General features: G+C 41.2%; 1 protein-coding gene across 1 annotated transcript in view; it reads left to right on the forward strand.

The window, feature by feature from the left end:
* L2HGDH (L-2-hydroxyglutarate dehydrogenase) overlaps positions 1-12,786 on the forward strand; it is a 59,374-nt gene that overhangs the window by 42,960 nt on the left and 3,628 nt on the right. The window contains exons 7-9 of the mRNA XM_021706876.1: positions 3,653-3,820; positions 5,051-5,208; positions 6,283-6,414. Of these exons, the coding sequence (XP_021562551.1) occupies positions 3,653-3,820; positions 5,051-5,208; positions 6,283-6,414 (458 nt within the window). The remainder of the gene's footprint in view (positions 1-3,652; positions 3,821-5,050; positions 5,209-6,282; positions 6,415-12,786) is intronic.

Genomic DNA, 12,786 nt, shown 5'->3' on the forward strand with positions numbered 1-12,786 from the left:
CACTGCACTCCAGTCTGGGCGACAGAGTGAGACTCCAACTCAAAAAAAAAAAAGCTTTTGGGGAATATTTGCTAATTAAAGATTTATACATTGGAAATGGGGAGAAAGTCTGTTTCCCTTATGAAAAAGCAGTAGAGGTGTTTTGTTTTTGTTTTTAAAGAAATTTAGCCAAGCGTGGTGGTTCACACCTGTAATCCCAGCACTTGGGGAAGCAGAGGCAAGAGAATTGCCTGCGCTCAGAGGTTCGGGACCAGCCTGGGCAACTTGGTGAGACCTCATCTCTAAAATGAATGAATGAATGAATGAATGAATGAAGGCATACCAACCAGCCATGTGGAAGACTAAGGCAGAAGGATCACTGGAGTCCCTGCAGGTTGAGGCTGCAGTGGCTGTGAGGTGCCACTGCGCTCCAGCCTGGGCAACAGAGTGAGACTCCAACTCAAAAAAAATTATGTTTGAACAAACGTATCATTTGATGTTTACCTAAATTTAGTTTGAATATTAATGAACTTAGTTATTATTTTGTGTATAGCTTAAGAGACCTGTAACAGGTTTTTTTTTGTAAGTTGAAATCTCACTCTGTCAGCCACGTTGGAGTGCAGTGGCACACTCATTGCCACTGCAGCCTCAACCTGCTGGGCTCAGGTGATCCTTCTACCTCAGCCTTCCAAGTAACTGGAACTACAGGTGTGCATCACACCCAACTAATTTTTTTTTTTTTAATTGTAGAGATGAGGTCTCACCAAGTTGCCCCAGCTGGCCTTGAACTAGTGAGCTCAGGCAATCCTCTCACTTCAGCCTCCCAAAGTGCTGGGATTATAGGTGTGTGCCACTGTGCCTAGCCTGTCACAGTTTTTAATAATTTATTTCTTTGGAACTGTTGCTTGAGGGCTTTTGTTTTATTTTGTTTTTGAGTTTTAAAAAACTCTGTTGCCCAGGTTGGAGTGCTGTGGCACACTTGTGGCTACAGAAGCCTCGACTTGCTGGGCTTGGGTGATCCACCTGTCTCAACTTTCCAAGTAGCTGGAACTACAGGTGTATGCCACCACACTTGGCTAAATTTTTGACTTATTGTAGAGACAAGGTCTTGCCAAGTAGCCCAGACTGATCTCAAAACCCTTGGGCTCAGGCAATCCTCTTGCCTCCACCTCCCAAAGTGCTGGGATTATTGGCATCTGCCAGCACATCTGTCCAGTTGCTTGAGTTTTTTTTTAACTTTTAAATTTGTTATTTTAAAATTGTGGGATACAATTCAGAGTTAGGTATACAAATATTCATTATGCAGGTACCCTTGTTGATGAGGTATGCCTCACTACTGCCAAACCCACCTTCCTGCCCCCCCACCCCCCGCAGTTTCCCACTACTGTCAATCCTTTTCTTGTAGTATTAAGAGTTTTTATAAAAAAAAAAAAAGAGAATTATGCCGGGCTCGGTGGCTCAGCCTGTAATCCCGTCCTTTGGGAGGCTGAGGTGAGGGGATTGCCTGAGCCCGCAGGTTTGAGACCCGCCTGGGCAACTTGGTGAGACCTCATCTCTACAATAAATCAAAAAATCAGCCGGGCATGGTAGCGTGTGCCTGTAATTCCGGCCACTCAGAAGGCTGAGGCGGAATGATGGCCGGAGTCCAGCAGGCAAGGCTGTGGTGGCCGGGAGCAGCCACCGCACTCCAGTATGGGCGACTGAGTGAGACTCCAACTCAAAAAAAGAGAGAGAATTATTAGGTTATTGCATGCTGGGCTCATTCTACAAATTCTTTTGTTATCTTTGCATTTATCAAAAGGCTTATCTGCATTTTATATTCCAAGAACCAAAGAATTGTTGATCTTTTAAGTAGGAATTAGTAAATTTGTATCACATAAAAATATTTTTCATTCTTCTGACATATAACTCTAGATGAATAGGAAAGATATTAGCCTATTTTCTTTTCTCTTTTTTTGAATAGGAGTCTTAACTCCATTGACCAAGCTAGATTGCAGTGGTATGCTCCCAGCCACTGCATTGACCTGCTGGGCTCAGGTGATTTTTCTGCCTTATCCTTCTAAGTAGCTGGAACTACAGGCACATGCCATCACACCTGACTCATTTTTTGATTTATTGTAGAGACGAGGTCTCACCAAGTTGCCCAGACTGGTCTTGAACCCATGGGCTCAGGCAGTCCTCTCACCTCAGCCTCCCAAAATGCTGGGATTATAGACATGAGCCAGTGTCCCCAGCCAGCCTATTTTCTATCTTTTCTTCTTCTTCTTCTTTTTTGAAACCAAGGTCTCACTTTGTTGCCCAGGCTGAAGTGCAGGGGCACAATCCCAGCTTACTGTAGCCTTGTCCTTGAGCTCCTGGGCTCAAGCAATCCTCCAACCTCAGCCACCTGAGTAGCTGGGACTACAGGCACACGCCACACACTTGACTAATTAAAAAAAAATTTTTTTTTGTAAAGATGAGTTCTCACTCTGTTTTCAAGCTAGTGTCAAGCTCTTTGGCTCAAGCAATTCTCCTGCTTCAGCCTCCCAAAATGCTAGGATTATAAGGCCGAGCCACTGTACCTGGCCTCCAAATATTAGCCTACTTAGAAGGTATTGTTGTTGTTGCTGACAGTTCTTTGACTTCAAAAGTCTTGAAACTATCATGGCTTTGCCTAGCTAATTTGAATTCACTATGGAAAGGTTTCATCTGATTTTTATAAAAAATGTGACATGTATAACACTTGAGAAGAGACTTAACTTTCTAGCAAGGGCAAAAATAGGACGCAGAGAGAGGTAAAAATATAGTTCAATAGAATAAGGTTAAATCAGTGAGGGCTGGAAAGAAAAATGTTTAGACAGGTGAGAACTTCAAGACTTCAGAAATAGGTCAGCTGAGAAGAAAATGTAAGAATAAGAATGAAGAGTTGCTAGTTTACTCTGCAAGAAATAAAAAAATGGGAATTCGAGTGTGGTGGCGAATGGGGCTTAAATGAAGTCATTTAGGCAAATTGACAGATGAAGCTAAAAATATGCAGATGGTAATCACAAAACTCATGATGTGGGAACTCACAACAGCCTAACAATAGCAGTCTCCTAGTCAATAAAGCAAGCTTTGGCCTTAGTGTGTGCTCTCAGTAAATGTGGACTGAATGAATGAGATTTCTAAAGTAGCCTCAGTTCACAAAGTAGATATTGATGAGTAAGGAGAGATTGGTTGATGAGTAGGTTATAGCTGGAACTGAGCAGGATTATTGAGTGTGAAGCAACCAAAAAATAATAGGGTAATTACTCAGATCAGACAGGGGAAGCTATCTGTAGTACAAAGGAGGCCAAATTTGTGGACGTTTGCTTCTTTGTTAAGAAGCTCCCTTCTAGGTCCTAGTAAAGTAGTTTTGTGTATGTGCATGTGTGCATATGGAGTTTATTAGGTGTCCTTGCTAGGTCAACTATTATTGTCTCCTGTTTAAAGTGCACAATTTAAAGTGACATCTTCTTGCATGCCACTACCCTTGGTTTCTAGCTGCCACCTAAATGCTGATGAATTTATTTTACCAATACCTACATTGGATTTCCTCTTTTGAAGGGAATTCTACGTCTGTGCCCTTTTTTTCCTTTTCATTATGCTTTTCCCCCTTGACCTAGCCTGCTCCTCTCTGCTTTATACAAATCATGGTTCTCTTATCCTGCTCTAGGGAGAGGAAATTCGATGTCGGTATGTTGTGACATGTGCAGGCCTTTACTCAGACCGTATTTCAGAGTTGAGTGGCTGCAATCCCAATCCTCGAATTGTGCCATTCCGGGGAGATTACCTGCTCCTGAAGCCAGAAAAATGCTATCTCGTAAAAGGAAATATTTATCCGGTAGGTAATGCTCCGTCTGCCTCCTCTTCCTCTTCTCAAGATGGTTATGGGCATTAAGGGAATGAAAAACGAAAGCTTCTGCCTGGGTCAGAAGTAATAGAGATTTGGAAGGGCTGTTTGTGTAAGCATTTTTATCTGTTTCTCTTGTGGTTAAATTGCTTTATCTTTTTCCTGACCTCATGGTCATTAAATTATAATGAATCGCCTGCAAGTACATGTCTCCAGAGAGCATGAGTGCACCCTGGGAAGTGCTGTCCCTCTGGTGGAGGGAGCACGCCGAAGAGAACTTTCCCTTATGGAAGTCCCTGGTACCCAACCCTCTTCTCAGTTCACTATCTATAGGCACAGAAAAGGGATGTGGTCACCCTGTAGTTTCAGGAAGTAGAAGACAGAGGTTTTTAAGTGAAGAGTTCTTTCTTCTGTCTGGAACTACCCTAGAAGTTAATGAATTCCTTAAAATACATGAGACTGAACCAAATGAAAAAGTCAGGATTCGGGTATTTGATGTTTTTGACCTTGCCAAAACATCATTTCATCTCTTCAACTTCATATATTTCCATTTTGCAAAAGCCTGTGCTATGAGTGTGTGTTTTTTTCTGACAGCTTTGATTTTACTTGTCAGTCACAGGTATCCCTTGTTGTGGGAGAGAGTGAGAGTAACCTGAAGTAGGATAATTCATCTTTTTTTTTTTAATCCAGAAAGATGCATAGATGGGAAAGCATGTATTAGTGTCAATAGCATCAGTGTTTCTTGTGTGGCATTTCAAAGCAGAAGCATGGTAATAGAAAAGTATATCTGAGCCGTGCTCGGTGGCTCAGTCTGTAATCCCATGCTTTGGGAGGCTGAGGTGAGTGGACTGCCTGAGCCCACGGGTTCGAGACCTGCCTGGGCAACTCGGTGAGACCTCATCTCTACAATAAATTTAAAAATTAGCTGGGCATGGTAGCGCACACCTGTAGTTCCAGCTCCTTGGAAGGCTGAGGCGGAAGGATCGCCAGAGAACAGCAGTGTCAAGGCTGCGGTGGCTGGGAGCAGCCACTGCACTGCAGTCTGGTTGACAGTGTGAGACTCCAACTCAAAGAAAAAGAAAAGAAAAGTATATCTGAATACAATTCACAATGCAAATTAAATGCATGGGAAGAAAGTGTTTTATATTACCAGTTGAATGTTTGAATCTATAATAGAATGTAAAATGGGACTAATAGTTCCTTGCTGTGTTAAATCTGTAGGTCCCAGATAGCCGGTTTCCTTTCCTGGGAGTTCACTTCACACCAAGGATGGATGGCAGTATTTGGCTAGGGCCTAATGCAATTCTTGCCTTTAAGCGGGAGGGTTACAGACCCTTTGACTTCAGTGTCAGAGATGTTGTGGATATAATTATCAATAGGTAACAACTTTATTTCTTTTAAAATGATTTCATGTATTTATATGTTTTAATGTGGGAAATTTTGTCTTTCTCAATATTCTACTTATTGGGTAAGTCCTTGTATTTGTGACTGGTATTTTTTTATTATTCCAAATTAATAACTTTGTAGAGTAAGCATAATGTTTTAACTCTCAAGAACATTCAGATGAGCCAGACTGACAGGCTGATGTCTTTGTTAAAAAGAAGGTAAGACCATAAGCCATTCACACTTCTGGCAACCCAAATTTTATATTGCTAACCTTCCAGTTGATTTGGGAGGAAAAAAAAAGAAGTTGTTTCTCTCAAAATCAGCAGATGGCTTATTTTGCTAAGATTACTTCAAGCCAGTCACCATTATTTTGTAAACCACTGGAGAAATTACTGATAACCAAAGTCATTTCCTTTTGTAGAAAACTAACAATAAGATTATGTTGACCTAAGATGCAGATTCTTGGCCAGGCGCAGTTGCTCATGCCTGTAATCCCAACACTTTGGGAGGCAGAGGCAAGAAGATTGCCTGAGCCCAGGGGTTCGAAACCAACCTGAACAACTTGGTGAGACCTTGTCAAAAAGAATTAGCCAAGTGTGGTGGCACATGCCTGTACTTGGAAGGCTGAGGCAGTAGGATTGTCTGAGCCCAGCAGTTTCAGGCTGCGAGTGGCCGTGAGCGTGCCACTGCCCTCCAGCATGGGCAACAGAGTAAGACTCCAACTCAAAAAAAAACAAGGCCACCCTCTTTCAGGTCCCCTCCAGCTGCCAGGAGCTTTCCTGCCTTCTAATAAATTCCTACTTACTCTAAAAAAAAAAAAAAGAAAAAAAAAATCCCAGTTTGAAAACAGCACTCTTTGGGAATTTGAGTTTAGAAGATGTTTGCCTCCTGAGTTGATGAAGTTTTCTTCTGATACTGGCCAGAAGTTGATTTTCTTTTAATTTGTAGCTCTTCTGACTTTGCCTAGATTTCTGTGTTGCCATCAAAAAAACCTAATCGTTGTAAAGATGTTTTATAGTAATAATACATTTCTTTCTCTTATAAAGATTTTTTTCCTCTGCTTTCAGTGGCTTGATTAAACTGGCATCCCAGAATTTCTCCTATGGAGTTAATGAAATGTATAAAGCCTGTTTTCTTGGTGAGACGGTGAAGTACCTTCAAAAGTTCATCCCCGAAATTACTATCAGTGATATACTTAGGTAAGGAAAAGTGATAAGGACTATAAACAGCCCTGACCTAGATAAGGTTGAAAGTTGAGTCTTGAGAGAAGGCTTGGTGGCTAGTAAGCACACTTTCAAAATTAGTCAGCATGTCTGTTGAAGTTTTATTTGTCCTCTCTTTCTCAAAAAGTTGCTGAGCTTTCTTTGCTGTGCATGTATTGGACATAGTCACTCCATGGCCCTTAGCACTGGTCCATTTGTGATTATCCAAACCAGCTTACAGCTCTAAACCGAAATCTCTGTCGCAGCTTTATTTTGATGCCACCTTAGCCTTTCTTTGTGTCTAGCTATCACTCATGGTAAAAAAATATCTTGCCTGAATTTTTAAAAATCTCCCTGACCAGTTACTCTTGTAATTCCAAAGCCTTTTGGCTGTACTTCTGTATAAGATCGTTGATCACCATGCTAACTGATTAGATATTAAACACATTAAAACATCATATTTTGTTCAATTCCTAAAACCTTTGAGAAACACATTCTTCAACCTAGCATCCTACCCTACTTCCTCGTTGCTACTTTTGTTCTTTCTCAGACTCTGCTCCACTGAGGGAGTCTATTAGTAGAAGTGGGAAGGAACTTGGTAATAACAATCTTAAGTCCTTGCTGCAGGTGTGTGGGGAAAAATAAAGATAACTTGCATCTTTTTTTTTTTTTTTTTTTTTAGACAGAGTCTCATTCTGTCACCCACGCTAGAGTGCAGTGGCACAATCATAGCTCACTGTAGCCTCCAGCTACTGGGCTCAAGTGATCCATCTGCTTCAGCCTCTTGAGTAACTGGGATTACAAGTGTGGCCACCATGCCTGGGGCTAATTTTTTAATTTTTATTTTGTAGAGATGGGAGTCTCACTATGATGTCCAGGCTGGTCTCAAACTCCTGGCCTCAAGCAATTCTCCTACCTCAACCTCCCAAAGTCCTGGGATTACAGGCATGAGCCACTGTGCCCAGCCTACCTTTTTTCTGAATAAGCCATTTGGTCTAATCAGCAGTGTGCTTCCATCCCTCCATGAATCTTCTGAGCACTAAATGTTTGCCTTCTCTAACAGCTGCTGAACCAACCTGGTGTAAAATATCAGCAGGCTTGCCTGTGTATCTGAAAAGAGAACAATAATCATGTCAGTTGTCTCTCTAAGGGGAGTGTCCTGGTTTAAATCTGACTCTAATGTATTATTCTGAGACCAGCTTCTTTGAATCCTAAGAACTATTAAAACCCAGCTAATGTTTTTACTCTTATCTCCTTCACTCCTCTACTTACCTTCTGAAATGGAAGGGATAAAAATATCTAGCCATTATTTTTTGTCATTCACTTATAAATAAAGGCTTTTATGTTTTCAGTTGTCTGCTTTCCAAGCATGTGATGTTTTATATTGGAAAATAGACTGGTCAAATCTGGTTTCTGTTGTGCTATGAATATTCCTTGGAAAACACACGAGGTGGGCATAGCAAATTCTGTGTAGAAACAGTTGCAGTGAATTCACCACCTGTATTCAATAACTACCCTTGCATAGAAGCCTGAGGAAAACTTTTTATTCCAGTGTTTTTCATACAGTAGAACTGGACTCCAAGCTTGTAGGTATTAGTGACCACTCCCGTCTCTGGGTGTAAGGGTGTGAATTTCAGTAACCAGTTTCATTGGCATGTAGTAGAAAAGGGCACATTGCACTGTAGGCAGGTGAATTTGGGGACAAATTCAACCAACTACAGATGAGTTTTTCTTTAAAGAGAGAGAAGCTGAATACATTCAATTCCATTTGCTTCTTCTCTTGATTTGTGTTGCTATAAATGCAGGGAATTATCAGGAACACAAGAAAGATATAGAAGATATGTGGGTGGAGGAGTTGTTTTCATTTTTTCTATTCTTTTTTTAGTCAGTCTCACTCTGTCACCCAGGCTGGAGTGCAGTTGCACGCTTGTGGCCACCCCAGCCTCCACCTGCTAGGCTCAGGTGATACTTCCGCCTCAGCCTGCCGAGTAGCTGAAATTACAGGTGTGCACCACCACGCCTGGCTAATTTTTTTTGATTCATTGTAGAGAAAAGTTCTCTCCATGTTGCCCAGGCTGGTCTCAAACCTGTGGGCTCAGGCAATCCTCTCGCCTCTGCCTCCCAAAGTGCTGGGATTACAAGTGTGAGCCACCACACCTAGCTTTGTTTTTTAAGAAGATATATTTAACAGCATTTGTATACATTTAAAAACAAGCACAGCAATAACATATATTGTTTATGGATTGCACACGTAATATGAAAATAAAACCAAGAATGGGAGCGAGTAACATCTAATTCAGGAGAGAGGTTACTTCTGGGGAAGGAAGGGAACAGAATCCTGAGAGTTCCACAGAAGCTTCTGTTCTATCCGTAAGGCTTTATTTCTTAAGCTGTTTGGAAGGAAAAGGGGTGTTCATTGTGTATTCTCTGTATCTGCTGGTAACCTGAAATATAGCCATAAAAATAAGATCAATAGACTTTTCCACAGCTTGAAACCCAAGTCTTGCCTTGTGTTCATTTGTCTTGCAACCAGTGTATCCCAACCAGGAATACCATGTTATTAGTACTGCAGCAGAAGCATACCCAACAGTTCTAGATGGTAAAAAGTAGTAGAAGCAATGCTTTCAGTGGGGAGTGTTGCCCAGGATGGTGTTCTTGAATTTCAGTAACCACTAAAGGGATCCAGCTTGATTTCTCATCGCTTATCCAGAATATATGGGCAATCATTTACTGGTGAACTTCAGATTAGAATGTAAAGTTATAATTTGTCAAATATATACATCAGGCATACAAACTTTTCATTGTTACGTGATTATCTCAAGGCTCTTAATATTAGCTCTACACTCCTTTAATTTGTTCTGTGATTAATTTTGAAATGTTACTCTAACAGCAGTTTGTATCTTAGCACTGTAACGATGCAAAAGATGAAGACATACATTGTCACAATCTTCCCTTTTTCCCATACTTTTTTTTGAAAAGTCTTCTTTGGGGAATTCTAAAGCAAACTTTCAGGCAAGATATCTTCCTAATGAGTAATCACTAGACTGTGTCATTGTGAAATACAAAGGTGAAAGACAAACATTTCTACAATAAAGTTCTAATGGCATAGGATGATCTAAATTAGAGCTTCTCAATCTTGGTGCCCTTGACATTTGGGGCCAAGTAATTCTTTGTTGTGGGGAACTGTCCAATTTATTGTAGGATGTTTAGCAGCATCCTTGGCTTCTCATTCTAGCTGTGACAACCAAAAATATCTCCAGGCGAGAAGTGGTGTCCCACACCTTTAATCCCAGCACTTTGGGAGGCTGAGGCAGGAGGATTGCTTGAGACTAGGAGTTTGAGATCAGCCTGGGCAACATAATGAGACCCCTATCGAGAGAGAGAGAGAGAGAGAGAGAGAGAGAGAGAGAGAGAGAGAGAGAGAGAGAGAGAGAGAGACAGAGAGAGAGAGAGAGAGACAGAGACAGAGACAGAGACAGTTGCCAAATATCCTTTAGGGACAAAATCTCCCTTGGTTGAGAACACTAGTCTAAAGAATTTGCTAACACTCACACTACAAAACACTAAGAGAATCTGGGGAAAATACAATAAACATCATTGAAATACATGTAGATGAGAATAAGGGAAAGCAAGGGGCATCCCAGGAGCAAAAAACAAAAAGAAAATTAAAAGCCCATGTATTAAGAGGAGTTGGTGCTGATGCTGACCGGGAGAGGTGATTTTAATAATCGAGGGGCTTGGGTTATATTTTAATTAATGTGTAACTCACATACAATAAAATAAGCAATTCTTAAGTGCTCAATCATTTTGACAATTGTATAAACGTGTGTCTGCCACACAAAACAAGATGTAGGACACTGGGGACTTGCGTTTTAATTGCTACCCAAGTGCAGAGAAGAGGCCTTGGGTCTATACAAAGTAGAAAGTAGGAACTGAGACACTAGGGTAAAGTCAAGGTAAAGCCAAGGACTCTTGGTGCTACCCGCTCTGTGAAAAGAAGTCTGGAAAAAACATTCCCCTTGGCATCAGAAAGTGGTAAAGAATTTTGCTCGTCCTTGTGTTGGGAATGAGGAGTGGAAGGAATCTTCCTAAAGACCAGAAGCCCTCACAAATCCTTAGGGTTTAGACGTGCACCGCCAGCTTGGTTTGGGAATGGTAAGCTGAGACATTAATGTGAAAAATGACCCGACTTGTTTGGATCCTGCTTCAGTCCCCCTTCTCTCTCCCCTCCTCTCTCTCTCTCTCTCTTTCTCTCCCCCTTCCTCCCTCCTTCTCTCCCTCCCTCTCTCCACCCCATTTTCCTCCCTTCTTCCATCTCTCACTTTAAGTAAATTAGAGAAAGAGAATGGAAATCAGGGTAATTTGACCACAGAGTGAAAATTGCTGATACTAAGCAATTATTGGTTTAGTATTCTTTTTAAGAATCCTGTAAAAAGAAATACACATTGAAGTAAAATGGTATGCCATCTGGGGTTTACTTTAAAATAATCCAGTGGAGGTTCTGTGGCGTGTCCCTATAGTGCTAGCTACTCAGGAGGCTGAGATATGAGAGCCTTTTGAGCCCAGTAATTTGAGTCCAGCCTAGATGACATAGCAAGACCTTGTCTCTGAAAAATAATAAAATAATTCAGTGGTGAGAGGTGTATTCTGAGTGGGCATTACATGGGAGTTCATTATACTGTTCTTTTTACTTTTTGACATGTTTAAATTTTTTCATTAAGCCAATAAAATAAAAGTACTCCCAGGATGGTAACAGAAGCAATTGTAAAACCTCTGTGAAGGATATACCCAGACCATCCCACAGGATTTCTCCAGATAGCATCCTACTGGACAGAAACTCACAATCAAAAGTTACAATCCTGGCTGGGTGCAATGACTCACACTGGGAGACCCAGGTGAAAAGATTTCTGGAGCCCAGGAGTTTGAGACTGGGCAACATAGCAAGACCTCATCTCTACCAACAAACAAGCAAACAAACAGCATTAGCTGGCTCTGGTGACACATACCTGTAGTCCTAGTTACTCAGAAGACTGATGAGGCAGGAAGATTACCTGAGGCCAGAAGTTTGAGGCTGCAGTGAGCCATGATCATGCTGCAGCATGCCAGCCTGGGCAACAGAGCAAGATCCCAACTTCAAAAGCAAAAAACTTACAAACCTGGCCAGGCATAGTTGCTCATCCCTGTAATCTCAGCACTTTGAGAGAATCACTTGAGACCAGGAGTTCAAGACCAGCCAGGGCAACATTGTGAGACCTGTCTCTGTTTTTTAAAAGTAAAAATGAGTTAAAAAAAAAAAAAAAGATAAATTAAAAATTACAGACCACTGTAAGAGTCCGCAGATAAATCTAGACAAATTTGGAAGCTAACTAATTAAGATTTCTAGAAATAAAAATATAATTTTAAAATTTTGAATCTTAAATGACTAGGTTAAACCGCAGCTTAGTCCTACCTTAAAAGGAAATTAGCTAATTGGAATAGTTTGCTTTTCCTACTACTACTTCCAATTTAATTGTGCTCATATAGACTTGTATTTTTATTTTCACTTACTCTAAGTTTTTAGAGACAGGATCTCGCTCTGTCATCCATGTTGTAGTGAAGTGACATAGTCGAGCTCACTGCAACCTCAAACTCTTGGACTCAAGCAATCCTCCTGCTTCAATCTCCCAAGTAGCTGAGTCTACAGACATGTGTGCCAACATACCCAGGTCATTTTTCCTCCCACTTCAGCCTCCAAAGAGCTGAGATTACAGGCATGAGCCACCATGCCCAGCCTGGATTTATATTTTTAGACTAACAGCAGAGTTGTAAAAAATACTAGATTGTCCTCTTTGGAGCTGGCTGAAGATGTCAGTGGTAGCCTTTCAGGGTAGTTTCCCCAGCCCACCGGGTAATGCCTGCCACGTGGCAATAATGCAAGACAGGACTTGGCAGATGGATGCGTGTATTTAGTTACACATTCACCTGTTCTTCTCTGGACGTATTTAAGCATTTAAGCATCTAGGATGTATGTTCCCATTAAATTTAGCTACAAGTGTAGCATAGTATATGGCCACAAATAGCTACATACCTTACTAAATGAAATGTAGCTCAGTTCAGTGGAGGAGGATGAGGGATGAGAAATTACAATGTACACTACTCAGGTGATGTTACACTTAAAGCCAGACTTCACCACTGAGTAATGGATCCATGTATGGAAATAGCATCTGTTCCCCCTACATTTATACACATTTTTTAAAAAAGAAAAAGTATAGCTGAATCCAGATACTAATTTGCTGGATCATTTGTTCTCCCATTTCTGAAAATAGAATTAAAAAGTAGCCGGGCTTGGTGGCTCAGCCTGTAATCCCGCACCTTTGGGAGGCTGAGGTG

Source organism: Carlito syrichta, unplaced genomic scaffold, assembly GCF_000164805.1.
Source record: "Carlito syrichta isolate Samal-C Ts95f unplaced genomic scaffold, Tarsius_syrichta-2.0.1 Scaffold316190, whole genome shotgun sequence".
Lineage (NCBI taxonomy): Eukaryota > Metazoa > Chordata > Mammalia > Primates > Tarsiidae > Carlito > Carlito syrichta.